The following is a 16928-nucleotide window of genomic DNA, read 5'->3' on the forward strand; positions in this document are numbered from 1 at the left end:
AAATCATCTAGCAGGGATGCCTGGGTGGCTCAGTTGGTTAAGCGACTGCCTTGGGCTCAGGTCATGATCCTGGAGTCCCAGGATCGAGCCCCACATCAGGCTCCCTGCTCAGCAGGGAGTCTGCTTCTCCCTCTGACCCTCCCCCCTCTCGTACTCTCTCTCTCTCATCCTCTCTCTCTCAAATAAAATCTTTAAAAGAAAAATAATCTAGTATATTATTTCTACGTTTCCCTTTAATTGAAACCTACTTCTTGGCAATGCCAGCCCTTTGGTAGAAAATGTATCCTTTTCTCAATTTTTACTGTTAATTCCCCTTTCTCTTCCCATGTGCCCTTATTTCTGGCCACTCTCTTCCCTTTTTTCCCTATGAAATAGGCTATAAACACAAATACTGAAAAGATAGCCATCCGGAGATTTCTTCAACACTATACACAGGAAGTATTTTAATTATTTATTGATGGAGATGTTCAAAGTCTCTGATTCTATTCCACACTGATTTTTTTAAGGAGGGTTCATAATAATTAAAAAAAAAGAAAATCAAAGTGGGTCCATTAAATGTCTGGCTTACCTGTGGATCTGGGTAGTCTTCCATATTTGAATCATCATCTGAATAGCTTTCAGTAAACCTCAGTAAGAAGAGGGAAAGAAACATTTTAAAGGCTTTTCTCCCACATTCTAAAAAATTACTACCCTAAACAAAAAATATACTATGGCAAAATATTATGGTGGTTAAGGGTCCAGGCTCTGGAGTTAAAAGAAATCTGGATTCAAAATACAACACGGCTGGTTTCTAGCTTCTACTTAATCTCTGTGAGGATCAGCTTCCCTATCTATAAAGAGTAAGAATAAATAACGTCCACCTCACTGGGTTATTAGAGGATTCAAGAGAAACTCCCCAAGTCCTTAGAGTATATAATAAATGCTTAATAAACTGTGGTTATCTTAATCCTAGCAATAAGTAAAAGTGAAATGCAAATTCCTATCAGACCCAAGGGTCTCATTAGGAATATCAGATGCCCAAAAAAAGGAAATATTCCAGCAAGCCATAATTAAGTAACTGTGTAACAAATTCACAAACTCCACATGACCCAGCCACGTGACCAGGTACAGTTTTCCCAAGTCTGTCCATGAGAAATGAAGGTACAAAGAGGTTTCCATATCATACAGCGAGGAACAGGCATAAATCCTAATAACTACAAACTGAGAATGCAGTCTCAGTTCATCATAACTCAGAGTTGATATTGAATAGCTTCAAGTAACTACAGGACCCTGCTACTATTTAATAAAATGTCTTTAGAAAATAATTAAATAAGAAAAGGACTCTTCCTAAGTAAAAAGGTTTACATGAATGCTATGACCCACCTTCATAATTAAGACATGAATTCTTTTGTTTTTCATTAAATTCTATTAATATAAGTTCGGGTTTGTTTTTTTTTTTTAAGATTTTTATTTATTTATTTAACAGAAATAGAGAGCACAAGCAAGCAGAGTGGCAGGCAGAGGGAGAGGGAGCAGGCTCTCTGCTGAGCAGGGAGCCCGATGCAGGGCTCGATCCCAGGACCCTGGGATCAGGACCTAAGCTGAAGGCAGCCGCTTAACTGATTGAGCCACCCAGGCACCCCAGTTTGGGTATTTCTAATCAATGTAAAGAAGGTGGATTATTCAACTATTTGGGGAAAAACCCATTCTGCCCTATGAGTCACACCCTACAAAGTTAATTACAAATGGATTAAAGAGTTAAATGTAATGCTATAAATAAACAAAGAAAAAGTACAGGCAATAATCCCATATACTCCGGTGATAGGTCTTTCTAAGCACATCCCCATCAACCATAAAGGAAATGACGGACAAATCTGACTAGGTACAGATGCAGAACTTCTCTAATCAAAAGACACTTTAAGGGGCGCCTGGGTGGCTCAGTCGGTGAAGCGTCTGCCTTCAGCTATGGAGCCCCGCATCGGGCTCCCTGCTCAGCTTCTCCCTCTCCCACTCCCCCTGCTTGTGTCCCCTCTCTCGCTGTGTGTCTCTCTCTCTCAAAAAAAAAAAAAAAAAAAAGACACTTCAAACAAAAATAAAAGGCAAATGGCAAAATGGAACAGTCTATAATACATATAAAAGGAGGTGCTATTAAACAATGAATCATGGAACACTACACCAAAAACTAATGATGTAATGTATGGTGATTAACATAACAATAAAAAATTTTTAGGGGCACCTGGGTGGCTCAGATGGTTAAGCGTCTGCCTTCGGCTCAGGTCATGATCCCAGGGTCCTGGGATCAAGTCCCGCATCGGGCTCCCTGCTCCTTGGGAGCCTGCTTCTGCCTCTGCTTCTCTCTCTCTCTCTCTCTCATGAATAAATAAATAAAATCTTTAAAAAAAAAAAATTTTTTTTTAAATCTTTCTCTGGGGGCCCCTGGGTGGCTCAGTTGGTTAAGCGACTGCCTTTGGCTCAGGTCGTGATCTCAGGGTCCTGGGATCGAGCCCCACATCAAGCTCCCTGCTTGGCGGGAAGCCTGCTTCTCTCTTTCCCACTCCCCCTGCTTGTGTTCCCTCTCTCGCTGTCTCTCTCTCTGTCAAATAAATAAATAAAATCTTTAAAAAAAAAAAAGGAGGTGCTATTTTATACAAAGGAATCTGACAACTAATATGGAAAATTCAAATACCTCTCAAAGAAAAGACAAAACCCATAAGCAAGCAACTAACCGAGGAAACATGAAACAGTCAAATATTTAACCTCACTAGTTATCAAAAAACTACAAATAAAAATATATCAAGGGGCGCCTGGGTGGCTCAGCTGGTTAAGCGACTGCCTTGGGCTCAGGTCATGATCCTGGAGTCCCAGGACTGAGTCCCGCCATCGGGCTCCCTGTTCAGCAGGTAGTCCGCTTCTCCCTCTGACCCTCCTCCCTCTCATGCTCTATCATTCTCTCTCTCTCTCTCAATAACTAAATAAAAATCTTTTAAAAAAAAATCAATTTTTGCCCAGGAAACTGGCAAAGATTAAAGAATAGTACTACTAGGACCTCACGGGTGCAGAGAAATGAAGTCTTTATACAAAGCTGCTGGGAGTATGAAACCAGGCAACTTTGTTTGGAGGACAACTCCAAATGTACCAGAAATCTCAAAAATAGTATCTTTAACCCCAGAAACACCACTTCAAGAATTTAACACTAAAAAAACAAAGAAATGTATAAAAACATACATGTGTGCTAAAGGATTATTTACTGCACATACGATAGTGCAAAACTGGAAACAACCAAATGTCCACGAATACAAAACTAGTTAAGAAAATGATGGTAAATCCAAATGAAAAGGCAGCAAAGTGAAAAGGAGCTACCAACACAGATCCTATAGACATTAAAAGGAAAATGAGAGGATATCTTGAAAACTTTATGCCAACAAATTCCACACCTTAGCTGAAATGGACATGTTCCTTTAGAAGTACAATTTACCAACACCGATAAAAGAAGAAAAAGAAAATAGGAAGAGCCCTAGATCTAGCAAAATTGACTGTTATCCAAATCCTCTCCAAAAAGAAGCCTCTAGGCCAAGATGAATTCTAGGTGAATTCTAACAAACTATTTAAGAAAGGTAACAGTAACATTACACTAACTTTCCCATCAAATAGAGACAAGAAACAATTTGTGAACTAATTATTATGAAGCCAGTATAACCCTAATACCAAAACCTGAAGAAGATCCTGCAAAAAAGAAAAAAATTCAGATCAATATGAATACAGACATAACCATGTACAAAAAAAGATTAGCAAACAAGATTTTACAGTATCTAAGAAGGATAAGATAATACATCAGGACCAAGTACGGTGTATCCCAGGATGCAAGACTGGCTTAACACTCAAAAAATCAACGTAATTCACCAAATTAATAGAACAAAGGGAAAAAACCATAACGAAATCTTTCATTAAGTGCATAAGAAGCATTTGACGAATGTAATACCCATTCATGAAAAAAACCCTCAATATTATTTCTTAAACAACAAAATTAGCTGATGATACTTTTTTACATATCTGGCATTGTATCAGGTCAGAGAAAAACAAAGATAACAAGACGGGTCTTTTACAGATACACACATGTAACAATCTCAACACCGTATGACAAGCATCATAACAAACATCTGTAACCAGGGGTTAAGGAAACATGCAGAAAGGCATCTAAGAAAGCCCAACAGGGGCCCCTGGGTGGCTCAGTCGTCAAGTGTCTGCCTTCGGCTCAGGTCATGATCCCAGGGTCCTGGGATTGAGCCCCGCATTGGGCTCCCTGCTCAGCAGGAAGCCTGCTTCTCCCTCTCCCACTCCCCCTGCTTGTGTTCCCTCTCTCGCTGTGTCTCTGTCAAATAAATAAATAAAATCTTTAAAGAAAAGAAAAAAAAGAAAGCCCAACAAAGGCACTGACGTGGCCTCTTGAAGGCTGGGTGGGAGTTCATGGCGGGAAATGAACACTCCAGCTACAGAGAGCCACTCATACAAAAGCACAAGAATGTGTCCTCTTTAGGCAACTGTGAGCATTCAGTAGGCCCAAAGCAAAGGTCTGGAGACGTTAGGTAAGTATTACACGCGGCCTGATGGTGATGAAGAGCCACTGAAAATTTTACAAATAGAAATGTAATGTGACTGCGTCCATGGTTAAGAAAAACACCCCCTTGGGGCACCTGGGTGGCTCAACTGTTGGGCATCTGCCTTCGGCTTGGGTCATGATCCCAGGGTCCTGGGATCGAGCCCCACATCAGGCTCTCTGCTCGGCGGGAAGCCTGCTTCTCCCTCTCCCACTCCACCTGCTTGTGTTCCCTCTCTCGCTGTGTCTCTGTCAAATAAATATATAAAACCTTAAAAAAAAAGAAAAACACCCCCTTTTCTGTAATCCTTACTCATTATCCTCTTCACCTTGTCTTGCTCTTTTTGCCAGATGTTCATCTTCTAATTCTGTTAGATCCTTAAGTTCTTTCTCACTAGTAATTATGTTAAATACTGAAACAAAAAGAAAAATGTTATGAGCTAAAACAACTCTTTAACTTCATGAATAATTCAGCTCTAACACTAAAAGACTCACCTTTTTCTACCTGAATCCTAAAAGCATTTCTTTTTCTTCGACCATAGTCTACACTGAAAAACATAACAAGAATCTTAGTACAGTGATCTCCACCAACATTTTACCATTAAACTCAATCTAAATTGATCACATTAATTTGCACGAGTACATAAGTATGTCACTGTATTCACCCTGCCCATAAACTTATTTTCAACCAACTTCTGAGTTTACATTTTCAGTACTGTAAATGTTTTTTTTTTTTTAAAGATTTTATTTATTTATTTGACACAGAGAGACAGCGAGAGCAGGAACACAAGCAGGGGGAGTGGGAGAGGGAGAAGCAGGCTTCCTGCAGAGCAGGGAGCCCGATGTGGGACTCGATCCCAGGACCCTGGGATCATGACCTGAGCCAAAGGCAGACGCATAACGACTGAGCCACCCAGGCGCCCCTGTAAATGTTTTTTTAAAAGATTTTATTTATTTATTTGAGAGAGAAAGGGAGGAGAGAGAGAGAGAGCATGAGCAGGGGGGAGAGGCAGAGGGAGAAGGAGAAGCAGACTCCCTGCAGAGCAGGGAGCCTGATGCGGAGCTCGATCCCAGGACCCTGAGATCATGACCTGAGCGGAAGGCAGACGCTTAACGACTGAGCCACCCAGGGACCCCGTAAATTTTTCTTGATTAGAGATGGGGTTACAGCATCAGAAACACCAGGAGCTTGTACTGGAAGAGACTGGAAGGATGAAGTGAAGGAATGCTGCCGGAGTTCTGGGATTCTACAGGATGGGCCATCAGCTGTGGACAGGCATGACCCTTCAAGGAAAGGGATGAGTGAGGTGGGAGGGCTGCTGCCACCACCCTGGGCGCAGGGGGCCCAGGTCCAGGGAGTGGCACTGTCTCCTCGGATCCAAAGGGCAGGGTGGCCGTCCTAGGGGGCCCACAGGACAGAGCACTGAAGCAAAGTAATCCAATACAACTGGTGTTTCTATAAGAGTAAGAGGGGTGCCTGGATGGCTCAGTTGGTAGAGCACGCGACTCTTATTTCAGGGCTGTGAATTTGAGCCCCACGTTGGGTATAGATTACTTAAAAATAAAATCTTAAAAAAACATGAATAAGAGATTAGGATACAGATGCACGGAGGAAAGACCACGTGAGGACACAGGGAGAAGACAGCCACCCGCAAGCCAAGGAGAGACCTCAGGAGAACCCAACCCTGCCAGTGCCTTGATCGATCGCTGACTTCCTGCCTCCACAACTGGGAAGCCTTAAACTTTTGTTGTTTAAGCTCCCCCGCCTCTGGTACTTTTTTATGGCAGTCCTAGCGAACTAGTATACGAAGGAAAAAACAGAGACTCTGAAATACACAAAGTGGTGATAATTCATGGAGTGAGGTATCAGGAAAGGTGGTGTTAGAGACACAAGAGAAAAACTAAATCTGTAGGGGGAAGCCTGGAGACATTTCGAGGTAGCCAGGAAGCTCAGGGAGATCATGCCTGATGGTTTTAATTCTTTAATGAGACAGGAAAAGAGGCCATACTCCTGACCAGACTGTAAGGTACTGAAAAGGAAGCAGCCATTCCCCTTAGCAACAAGGACAGTGCCTTGCATGTAACAGGTAATTGATAAGTCTTCAGTAAACTGAATTCTAAACTTATGGACTGATGAATGAATGTCAGCAGCGATTAATATCAATTGGAAATTTGGGCAGGATGGAGACTAAAAATAAAGGCAAGAAACTAGAGATTACATCTCTTTACCTGTACATTCTTTGCAAATCAGATGCTAAGACTCCAATGTCCACGTATTTGCCACATTTGTTGCTGGTGAGGTACTAAAACAGAAAACATGACAAACATTCAACACTCAGTGATTTTAAACAGAGATTGAGCTATTCAAACATGTTATGGTTTAACATAAACATTATTAAGTATATCAGAAACATAAAAAAAAATCACTACATAATCATCAAGCCTGGAATCAGAGAATTTAATTAACATTATTAATCACTATGACAGCACAGTACCAATAATGAGAGTAACTATAGATTAGTAAGTGAGGGCTTATTATATCCTAAATTCCCAAATACCCCAGAACAAAGCACTAAGCTCACAAAGGCATCAAGGGCTATTTACATCTGAGGGAGCATTATAATATTTGCCACCTGTCCATCACTGCAGGAACTTCTAGCCTGAGACAATTCATGGTTTCCATATTAAATCACCTCTTGATGATGTCAGATCTTTGCAAAACTGGGTTTTCAGCAGTTGCTGTTAAGTAAATCCCTTGAAAAATTTAATATGGAACAGGAAATGAGAGTGTCAGGGTTAATCTGACCCAACGGGCACACAAACCCCATTCGTATGTGTGATTATTTAAGAATGAAACCAACTATATTAATTTTCCTTCAATTTTTATATATCATTTTTTCAAAAAGCTACTAAATTATTTGGATTAAATAATCAGGAAGCAGCTTGAACCTAACTACTTAATAAACAGACCCAGTAGGTACTCCTTGGCCTGGAGGCACCGTGAAACACTCCCGAGAAACTGAGGGCTCCGTGCACCTGCTGCAGGGTCTCTGACACGTTCTTCTAGCAGCACACACAGTCCCACGAGGGATGTCGGTTTCCCCCACCTATCAAAGAGACTTTTAAAGGCTACTTACTTACTTGGCAGCACGTAAATTATAGGGCCAGATTTCAAACCCGGAATGTCTACCAACTTCCATGTTTCAAGGCTTGCTGGTCATCCAGTCAAGGCATGCCTGACTTCAGACAGCAGTTTCTTCTCAAGAGTCCCTAACACAGGACAATGGTCTCGGCATAAATGCCCCCAGTGCCAAGAGACCAGGTATCCAAAGCAGACTGTTCTAGCGAATCTTCCCCTTCTCTGGATTCCTAGAGCATGCTGTCATTTACTACAGTTAATTCTGAATTAGACATATTTGTGTAAATCTCATAACCGCTACAAGTGGAACAGTTCCTTGATGGCAGCAGAAATACAACCACTTTAATCTGCTACATTTGGGGGTGGTCTGTTATGCAGCAATAAATAACTGATATGCTAGTTAAAAGGAGACAAATGTACTACTTGTGGGAAAAGTCCTAAAATATACCAATAAGTGAAAAAAATAAGCAATAGAATAAATGCAGATGAGGCTTCTTGTGTGTATATACATATATATATATATCTAAGTGCGTACATGCATACAAAATTTTAAGGTAAAATAGAAACTCGGCGTGGTTACCCCTACAGAAATGAAGATGAAGGAATTCTTTCTTTTCTTTTATGCCCTTCTGTCCCTTCCATTATCGTTTTCCATAATTAGCCAAAGCAAACGCAATAGAGAAAAACGGATAATGTCAAATGGTGAAGAGCTGCAAAGGGCCCCTGGATTTAGCCCTTAGGAATCACTACTGAGGCACCTGTTGAATGAAGTATAGGAGCCAGTGGTGGGACTATCCAGAGCCAGCTGTGGGCTGGGGAGCGAAGGTCCTGTGCTTGGCCTGCCTGAGGTCAGTGTGGTGAAAGCAATCGGGACAGCAGAAGAAAACAGGAGGGGCACCTGGGTGGCTCAGTTGGTTAAGGGTCTGCCTTCAGCTCAGGTCATGATCTCAGGGTCCTGGGATCGAGTCCCTGCATCGGGCTCCCTGCTCAGTGGGGAGGCTGCGGGGAGGCTGCTTCTGTCTCTCCTTCTGCCCCTTGCCCTGCTTATTCTCTCTCTCTCACTTTCAAAAAATAAAATCTTAAAAAAAAAAGGAAGAAAACAGAACGAAAAAGTAGACAGGGGCCAGACTATGTCGGACTCTTTACGATGGGTTTTTCTCTAGATATTCTGGGACTCCACCGAAGGGGTTTTCTGAGCAGGGCCCTGCCAAGCTCCCTTTAAAAGAACCTCCCTGGCTGCCCTGGGAAGAACAGACCTTAGGTAGAACTAGAAGCAAAGAGATCAAAGTGGTTTGGGCTATGATGGTTGGAGGCACAGTCAGAAAGGAGTGGCCGGGTTTGGAGTATATTTTGACGGTAAAGCCAGATAAACTGCTGATTAATTGGTTACGGAAAGCGAAACAAAGGAGTAGTAATGGTTGTTAAGGTTTTTGGCTCTGACAACTGGATGGATGGTAGTGTCATTTAACGAAACAAAGAACACCGAGAAAGGACAGGTTTGGAGGAGAGTATCAAAATATTCAGTATGGACATGTTGTGGGAGATACCCATCAGATACCCAAGAGGAAATGTCAAGTAGGCAGCTGGATATTCAAGATGAAATCCACACTGGACACATTGAGTCTTGGAATATATAGGCAGTATTTAACGTGGATATACAGGGACACCTGAGTGGCTCAGATGGTTAAGTGTCTGCTCAGTTGGTTAAGCGTCTGCCTTTGGCTCAGGTCATGATCCCAGGGTCCTGCTCAGTGGAGACTCTGCTTGTCCCTCTCCCTCTGCCCCCCCAACTCATGCTCTCTTTCTCAAATACAGTCTTAAAAAAATAAAAATAAAAAATAAAGTGAATATATATTTTCTTTTTTTTTTTTTTTAAGATTTTATTTATTCATTTGAGACAGAGAGAATGAGAGAGAGCACATGAGAGGGGGGAGGGTCAGAGGGCGAAGCAGACTCCCCGCCAAGCAGGGAGCCCAATGCGGGACTCGGTCCAGGGACTCCGGGATCATGACCTGAGCCGAAGGCAGTCGCTTAACCAACCGAGCCACCCAGGCGCCCCTAAGTGAATATATACTTTCACTGAATTTATGTTTATATAGTCACAAATATATATTGAATTTTATATTTACAGTAACTTTAGTGACTGTATAGATAGCATATAGATAGCGTTTAAAGGCTTTACACTGGACGAGATCACCTAGGAAGCAGGTAAGAGGAGTATGAGGATGGAGAAACAGCACAGGAGTTCAGGGCACTTCCAACACTTCCTTAGGGTTTGGCAGGAAGAGACCCATCCGAAAAGGAGACTACAGCACTGGCAAAGTAAAAGAAAAAGAGAAAATATAGCTCCCAGAGTGCAGCGAAGAGAAATCTCTTCTTCCTCCTAAGACTGCTTGCAGACTGGGCCACTGCAAGACATCTACCACACACTGCTTTCTACAGATGGGTATAAAAATGAAAAATCCTCGGGCAAAAAGCCTATTACGAGGTCAGATCCACGCCAAGCTCCCGCCCCTCTCCCGGCTCCTCCGGGGCCGCACCCGCCCGGGCCCCAGCTCTTCTCAGGCCGCACCCGCCCCCCTCCCGGCTCCTCCGGGGCCGCACCGCCCCTGTCCCACCTCCTCAGGCGCTGCACCTGCCTGGACCCCGGCTCCGGGCAGCCCCGCCACGGCAGAAGGGCGGCCCGCGCACCGCCCAGGACCCGGGCCGCGGCGGGCGGCTAGTCCACGCGGGCCTGGGAGCCGCCGAGAAAGGGCCGCGTACAATATCCACCTGCACGACTCGCTGCTTCAGCCTGTTGTCCACGAAGCCCGCGGGTCTGGGCTTCATCCCGCGCGTCAGGTCGGCCGCAGCCTCGCCGCTGGCTCCACGGGGGCCGGGGTCCTCGCAGGGCTGCCCGCGGCGATCGCCGGGCCGGCCGCCCCGCCTGCGCCCGCCCGCCCGCGGTCCGCGCCGTGCCCCGGCCCTGTCCCACCGCGAGTGAGGAAAACGCCCCCGAGAACAACGACACGTGCCAGCACCAGGGACTTCCTGGGAGTCTTACTTTGCAGGCTTGTCCAGCGGGCCCTGGATGACAAGGACCCCTTTTGAACACGCTCAACTTTATTGTTCCTCGCTGTGCGGACACGCGTGCGCGCGCCGGCTGGTTGCGAGGACCTTCCCGGGGGCGCCGCTCCGCCTGGGTTCCTGGGTCGGGTTCCACCCACACCGTGCTCCATGCAGCACTAGTCTCGTCCGAATCTTAACGAACCCCCAACCTAGAGACGCCTGGGACGATAAAGTCGGGGAAAAACTCGGCGCCACCCAGCTCGGCAGGGAGGCCCCACCTGGGCGCCGGGCTCGGCCGGCAGGTGCGCGCAGGTGACCCCGGCGTCTGCCGCGTTGGGAAAGCTGGTCATCTTGCGCGATTTTCCGCCGCTCGTTTGTCGAGCACGTCCAGGGCAGGATTACAGCTAGACCTAGAAGCTGCCCAGGATTTTGGTAAACGTCCGTATTTGCAAGTGAGGTTTTATTATGCAGTTGAGAAGACACAAAGGGACAGTTAACGTTAACACACACCCAGAGTTGCGGGCTTCCGTTTCTGTGTACCTTCTTGGTTCCTCGCGTTTTCAAAATTCCCATTTGAGGTTTTATTTGGCTTATGACAACGGTGTTTATTAAGGTTGGGGGGGCGGAGAAGGTGGATTTAGAAGCTGTGAGATGTTAGCACATAACCGTCTTACTCAGGATGATGAGGGAGCAGAAGGCTGGCTGAGCACAAAGCGCAAGCCGACACCCTGAAAACTCCTCCTCCCCCAGGGTGGGACAGGTGTGACATTCCTCCAGGAAACTCCCAACTGTCTTCTTGTTAATGCCTTGCCAGAGGAAAAAACAACCTTAACTTGACAATGGCAAGGCCTCCGGTATCCTGTGAGTCTTTAACATATGAAAATCCTTTTGAAACCTCCCTTTTTCTTACTTACCTCCCCCAACTCCCAAGTAAAAAATCAGCCACCCCTTACAACCCTGGGGCAGCAGCTCTTTCTGCCCACGGGTCCTGTCCCCGTGCTTTAATAAAATCACCTTTTTAGGGGCACCTGGGTGGCTCAGCCGGTTAAGTGGCTGCCTTCAGCTCAGGTCATGATCCCAGGGTCCTGAAATCGAGCCCCACATCCAGCTCCCTGCTCAGCAGAGAGCCTGCTTCTCCCTCTCCCTCTGCCTGCCGCTCTGCCTACTTATGCTCTCTATCTCTGTCAAATAAATAAATAAAATCTTAAAAAAAAAAAAATCACCTTTTTACACCCAAGAAGTCTCAAGAATTCATTCTTGGCCCTTGGCTCTGGACTTCACCTCGCCAAAGCTCACCTATATTCCAAAACCACATCAAGGATACCACAGGCTTGTTTTTCCCTCAGAGTTCAGGTCACATCACTGCCCTTTCCAATGGCTCTTATCCGTGCACTGAATATAGATTCTCACTGTGATATTGAAAACTTGGGTTAACTTGGCTCCAGCTTCCTCTCCTACTTCTTCACTGCATGTATTGGGTCAGTCCTGAAGGGCTGCTATGTTGCGGACACTGGTTCCGCCGGGAAGAAACAAGATTCCTGCTTCCAGGAAGCGTCCAGCTCTACCGGAAGGTAGTACTGAAACATAGCACTTGGCTTTCACTGACATTTCCTCTTGTCTACAATGCCCTTCCTGGCCAGTCTGTGGCTTCTCTCCCGTTTGGCCTTTCCCGATATTTCCCTTTGTTAAAATCTCCACCCATTGAACGAATATTCAACACAGATTTATTGAGTGCATACCTGTTTCAGACCCTGCCCTGTCCTGAGTCTTGTGGGGAAGAGCAAAAGAATTACAATTGTACCTTTTTATACCATCTTTTTTTTATTTAAGTATTTATGTACTTGATTATATTAAACTTTAGCAAAGATTTCCTACAGTAATTAGCACAAATAGAGTCAATGCCTAATAACTGCTTAAATGTAATTTAATCGTGAGCATGCCAAATGTACCGCACGGAATAAAAAGGGGCTGACAGGCCCAGCAGCATCACAATATATATGAAACAGCACACTTAGTATGTAATTTGTCACGGAACACTATCTACGTTTAGGGTTGGCTTCATGGGTGTGTGACCTGTGCCTTCACAAAGGCCTTAGTGCTTAGAAGATCCCCACACTGGTTTAAGGGTCTGCTGTTGCCACCTTGACATTCTTTTTCTTTCTTTCTTTTTTTTTTTCCAAGTTTAGGCTAACGGGGATCATCAATGTCTTTGCCCTGAGATCATCAAAGCCATGTGTCCACTCTAAGAATCTCTGGTGACAAGTGAGAGCGCGTTGAGAGGGCCAGAAAGGGGGCCTCACTTATGAACCCCAAGGAGAAGAAAGTATACAGCACCCATACAAACCAGTCCTTGCTTCTCCCTATGGTTTATCTGTATTATGGGTTACAAATGTATTTTTTAAAAACATACTTTGCTTGGGGCGCCTGGGTGGTTCAGTTGGTTGGGCAACTGCCTTCGGCTCAGGTCATGATCCTAGAGTTCCAGATCGAGTCCCGTGTCGTGTCAGGCTCCCTGCTCAGTGAGGAGCCGCCTTCTCCCTCTGACCCTCCCCCTCTCGTGCTCTCTCTCTCAAATTAATAAACAAAATCTTTTTTAAAAAATTTAAAAAATAAATATTTTGCTTAATGTAATAGTATGCACAAGTGTTTCACCATGAAAAGCACTGAACAGGGGCACCTGGGTGGCTCAGTCATTAAGTGTCTGCCTTTCGCTCAGGTCATGATCCCGGGGTCCTGGGATCGAGCCCTGCATCGGGCTCCCTGCTCGGTGGGAAGCCTGCTTCTCCCTCTTCCACTCCCCCTGCTTGTGTTCCCTCTCTCACTGTGTCTCTCTCTGTCAAATAAATAAATAAAATCTTAAAAAAAAAAAGGAAAGCACTGAACATTTTAAATGTGTGGTATGAAGTGCACCCCCTTCATTAGTTATTTTTATTGACCATATTCTTGCCAACTCTAATTTTATTAAGAAATTTAACCCCCTGGGGTGCCTGGGTGGCTCAGTCGTTAAGCCTCTGCCTTTGGCTCAGGTCATGATCCCAGGGTCCTGAGATTGAGCCCCGCATCAGGCTCCCTGCTCCGCGGGGGGGCCTGCTTCTCCCACTCCCCCTGCTTGTATTCCCTCTCCCACTGTGTCTCTCTCTGTCAAATAAATAAATGAAATCTTAAAAAAAAAAAGAAAAGAAATTTAACACCCTGACACTATAGAATCTTAAACTTGTTCTTTTTAAAAATTTTTGTATGGCTGTCAAAGAAAGGTATTACTTTTAATAAATATAGTATTCCTCATTGTTCTGAATCAAAAGGATTTCTTTCTTTTTTTTTTTTCTTTTCTTGCCACATAGTGTTTCCACCTTGAAATTCTTAATACTTTTTAAACAAGTGGCCCCTTATTTTAATTTTGCACTGGGCAAAATTTGCAAATTATGTAACCCATACCAACCTGAAGTACTTTCCAGAACGGCAGCTTCTCAAGGGCGAGCACCATGTTTTTAACCTCTTTACTGCCTCAGGGACTGCAGGCAATAATTAAAAGTAAGTTAATACTAGGTATCAATAATGGTATGTTTGAACACTTTCTGCTGGAATTACTTTTAGCAGTTACTGCCCTGAAGACAAATTTCCAACAATTCCGGTGTACCATACATCCAAACCAAAAAGATGACTGACTAGTACCCTGAGTGCACATGTAGGTCAAGAGCTTCCTGCAATGATGGAAACGTCCTCTGGTCTGTAATGATGCAACCCCACCTAGCGGTAGTGGTACATTCCACCGTCTGTTCACACCTTCGCCCTCCCTGACTTTAGCTCACTAACAAACAGCCTCTTGGCGGATGGTGCTTTATAATTTGGGTGATCTAGTCCTGACTCAGTCCCGATTTTTGCCTCTTGATGCAGCATAGTTATTAACAGTGCAGTAATTTGTGGAAATAAATGAAAATCACTCAAATGAGAACAGGCAAAGACTGTCCAGAGCTCACAGCAGCAAGGCGGCCGCCTCCACCATGTTCTGGCAGAGGCTCGAAGGCAGACAGAGGAGCGGCCAAGCTTTGTGGCTGGAACAGGGGCGGCTTCCGGGGGGTCCCCGGCTGGAGGCTGTTGGCCTGGAGAAGCTGCAGGACGGCTAACTAGAAGCAGGGCATCCTATGTAACTGTCAGGGCAGTGCATTTGGCTTTCTCGGGCTGGTCCTGAAATGGGAAGTGGGGACAAAAACCAGGGAAGCTGTCAGTTATTAATGGAGTCCTGGCCATCTGGGGCCAGTTGTTACAGGATTTACTGTTGGCCTCCTGGATCGTTTGCTGCAGTAATGGTCTGACGTCCTACGAGCCTGAGGACTTCTAGATGAGGGCTTTCTTCCTGGGACGGATGCTGCCGAGTGTAAGTCACAGCTCTGTTTCTATATAGGGTCAGGCTGTTGTTCATTTGTATATTTGGTTTCTCACCTTGATCTCCCAGAAGGGTCCCGTCTGGACAATAAATGATATGGTCACCCCCTCTGTATAATAGGGACATGGAGAAAAGGCGAGAGAGTGTGCATAGCAGAGATTTCTTACCCAGGTTCACAAGGGAGGTTGCCTGCTTGCTGGAAGCTAGAGACTGAGTCTGTGTCCTTGTTTTCTGAGGTTCGGGGGAAAAAACTTTGAGTTATTTTATCTGGTAAAGGCTAATAATTCTGTTCACTAATAAGGTTGGTCCTCCTTTGAGATGATTGCCTCATTCATGTCCCTAATTTTAAATAGAATGAAAATAAGATTTTGGGCTGGCATTTTATGCATCAAATCCACAAATGTTTGTTGTCTACTCTGTGCCAGGTCTGTGCTACTTGAGAGAGTGACAATCAGACAGATTCGGATCTGGAGCTTAATGCTCTGGTGAGGGGGCCACCATAGGCTGGCAAAACAATAAAGCTATAATTAGAATAATGAGAAATAGCAAGGATTTCCCAGCTCTTGGAGTAGTCCCTTTCATAAGAAGGTGTTTGGTGAAGAAAATAATCAGGGTCCTGTGGTATGGAATAACAGAGCGAGCCTGCCTCCGTCCGTCCGAGTGGCCAGGGGAAGACTTTCTGAGAAGGTTACATTTAGGAACCTTGAGATCAGCAGGGACTAGTTGTGTCGGAAGAGAGTTTCCGAAGATAGGGAGAGTGTGCAAAGGCCCTGAAGCCTTTGACCTGTTCAAGGAACAGAGAGAAAAAATAAACTTCGTTCTCATTTAAATCACCATCATTTGAGGTTTCTGTCATTCACAACCAACATTAATTTGAGCGATTGTAGGTTATTTGGAGGAATTTTAAAGGCTGAGTCTAAGGTTAATGGGAAAGAGCAAATGGCCAAGAAGAGCCCAGTGATTCCTGAATGAGAACTCAGCACATCACTCTTTCTTTAAAATCTCTATTGAGGGGGCGCACGGGTGGCTCTGTCGCTGAAATGTCTGCCTTGGGCTCAGGTCATTATCCCAGGGTCCTCAGATTGAGCCCTGCATCGGGCTCCCTGTTCAGCAGGGTTCTGCTTCTCCCTCTGCCTCCCCACTTCTCGTGCTCTCTCTCTCAAATGAATAAATAAAATCTTAAAAAAACTCTATTTTTTTAAGGTGTCATTTATGTGTAATAAAATGTACTCATGTTAAGTGTATTTTTAAAATCGAGGTAAATTTTACATAACACAATACTCACCATCTTACAGTATGAAATTCAGTGGCGCGCCATATGTTTGCGGTGCTGTGCGAGCAGCACCACCATGTAGTTCGAAAACATTTTTCTCAGCCCAAGAAGAAAGCCCAGGCCACCCAACCCTTGCCTTCTGCCAGGCCCTGGGAACCTCGAAGCTTCTGTCTGTCTCTAGGGATTTGCCTGAACAAAAAGCCCCTATTTGCCCCTGGAAACCACCCTTCCACTTTCTGTTTCTACACACTTGACTACTATAGATACTTTGTATCAGTGGAATCATGTAGTATTTACCTTTTTGTGGCTGGCTTATTTCAATTTAGTATAATGTCCTCAAGGTTCATCCATGCTATGGTATGTGACAGGCTTTCCTTCTTTTTAAAGGCCAAAAGTATTCCACTTTATTCATATACCACATTTTTGAAGTCCATTCATCCATCAGTGGACATGTGGGCGGCTTCCACCTCCCTGCTATCTTGAACAATACTGCAATGAACAGGGGTGTGCA

The 16928-nt window shown here is 44.6% G+C and overlaps 1 protein-coding gene across 8 annotated transcripts in view; it reads right to left on the reverse strand.

The window, feature by feature from the left end:
• NVL (nuclear VCP like) overlaps positions 1–10630 on the reverse strand; it is a 93953-nt gene extending 83323 nt beyond the window's left edge. For 5 of the 8 annotated variants that reach the window (XM_036118878.2, XM_036118887.2, XM_078077825.1 and 2 more), the window contains exons 1-5: positions 10485–10629; positions 6803–6876; positions 5069–5121; positions 4887–4986; positions 569–626 (exon numbers count right to left, since the gene is read on the reverse strand). In XM_036118878.2, coding sequence (XP_035974771.1) covers positions 569–626; positions 4887–4986; positions 5069–5121; positions 6803–6876; positions 10485–10541 — 342 coding nt within the window. In that variant the 5' untranslated portion in view covers positions 10542–10629. Of the gene's footprint in view, positions 1–568; positions 627–4886; positions 4987–5068; positions 5122–6802; positions 6877–7609; positions 7681–10330 lie in introns of all 8 variants that reach the window. The other 3 variants (XM_036118879.2, XM_078077824.1, XM_078077827.1) reach the window with 3 other exon arrangements.
• Between the last annotated feature and the right edge of the window lie 6298 nt (positions 10631–16928).

Source organism: Halichoerus grypus, chromosome 7 (assembly GCF_964656455.1).
Source record: "Halichoerus grypus chromosome 7, mHalGry1.hap1.1, whole genome shotgun sequence".
NCBI classification, from domain to species: domain Eukaryota; kingdom Metazoa; phylum Chordata; class Mammalia; order Carnivora; family Phocidae; genus Halichoerus; species Halichoerus grypus.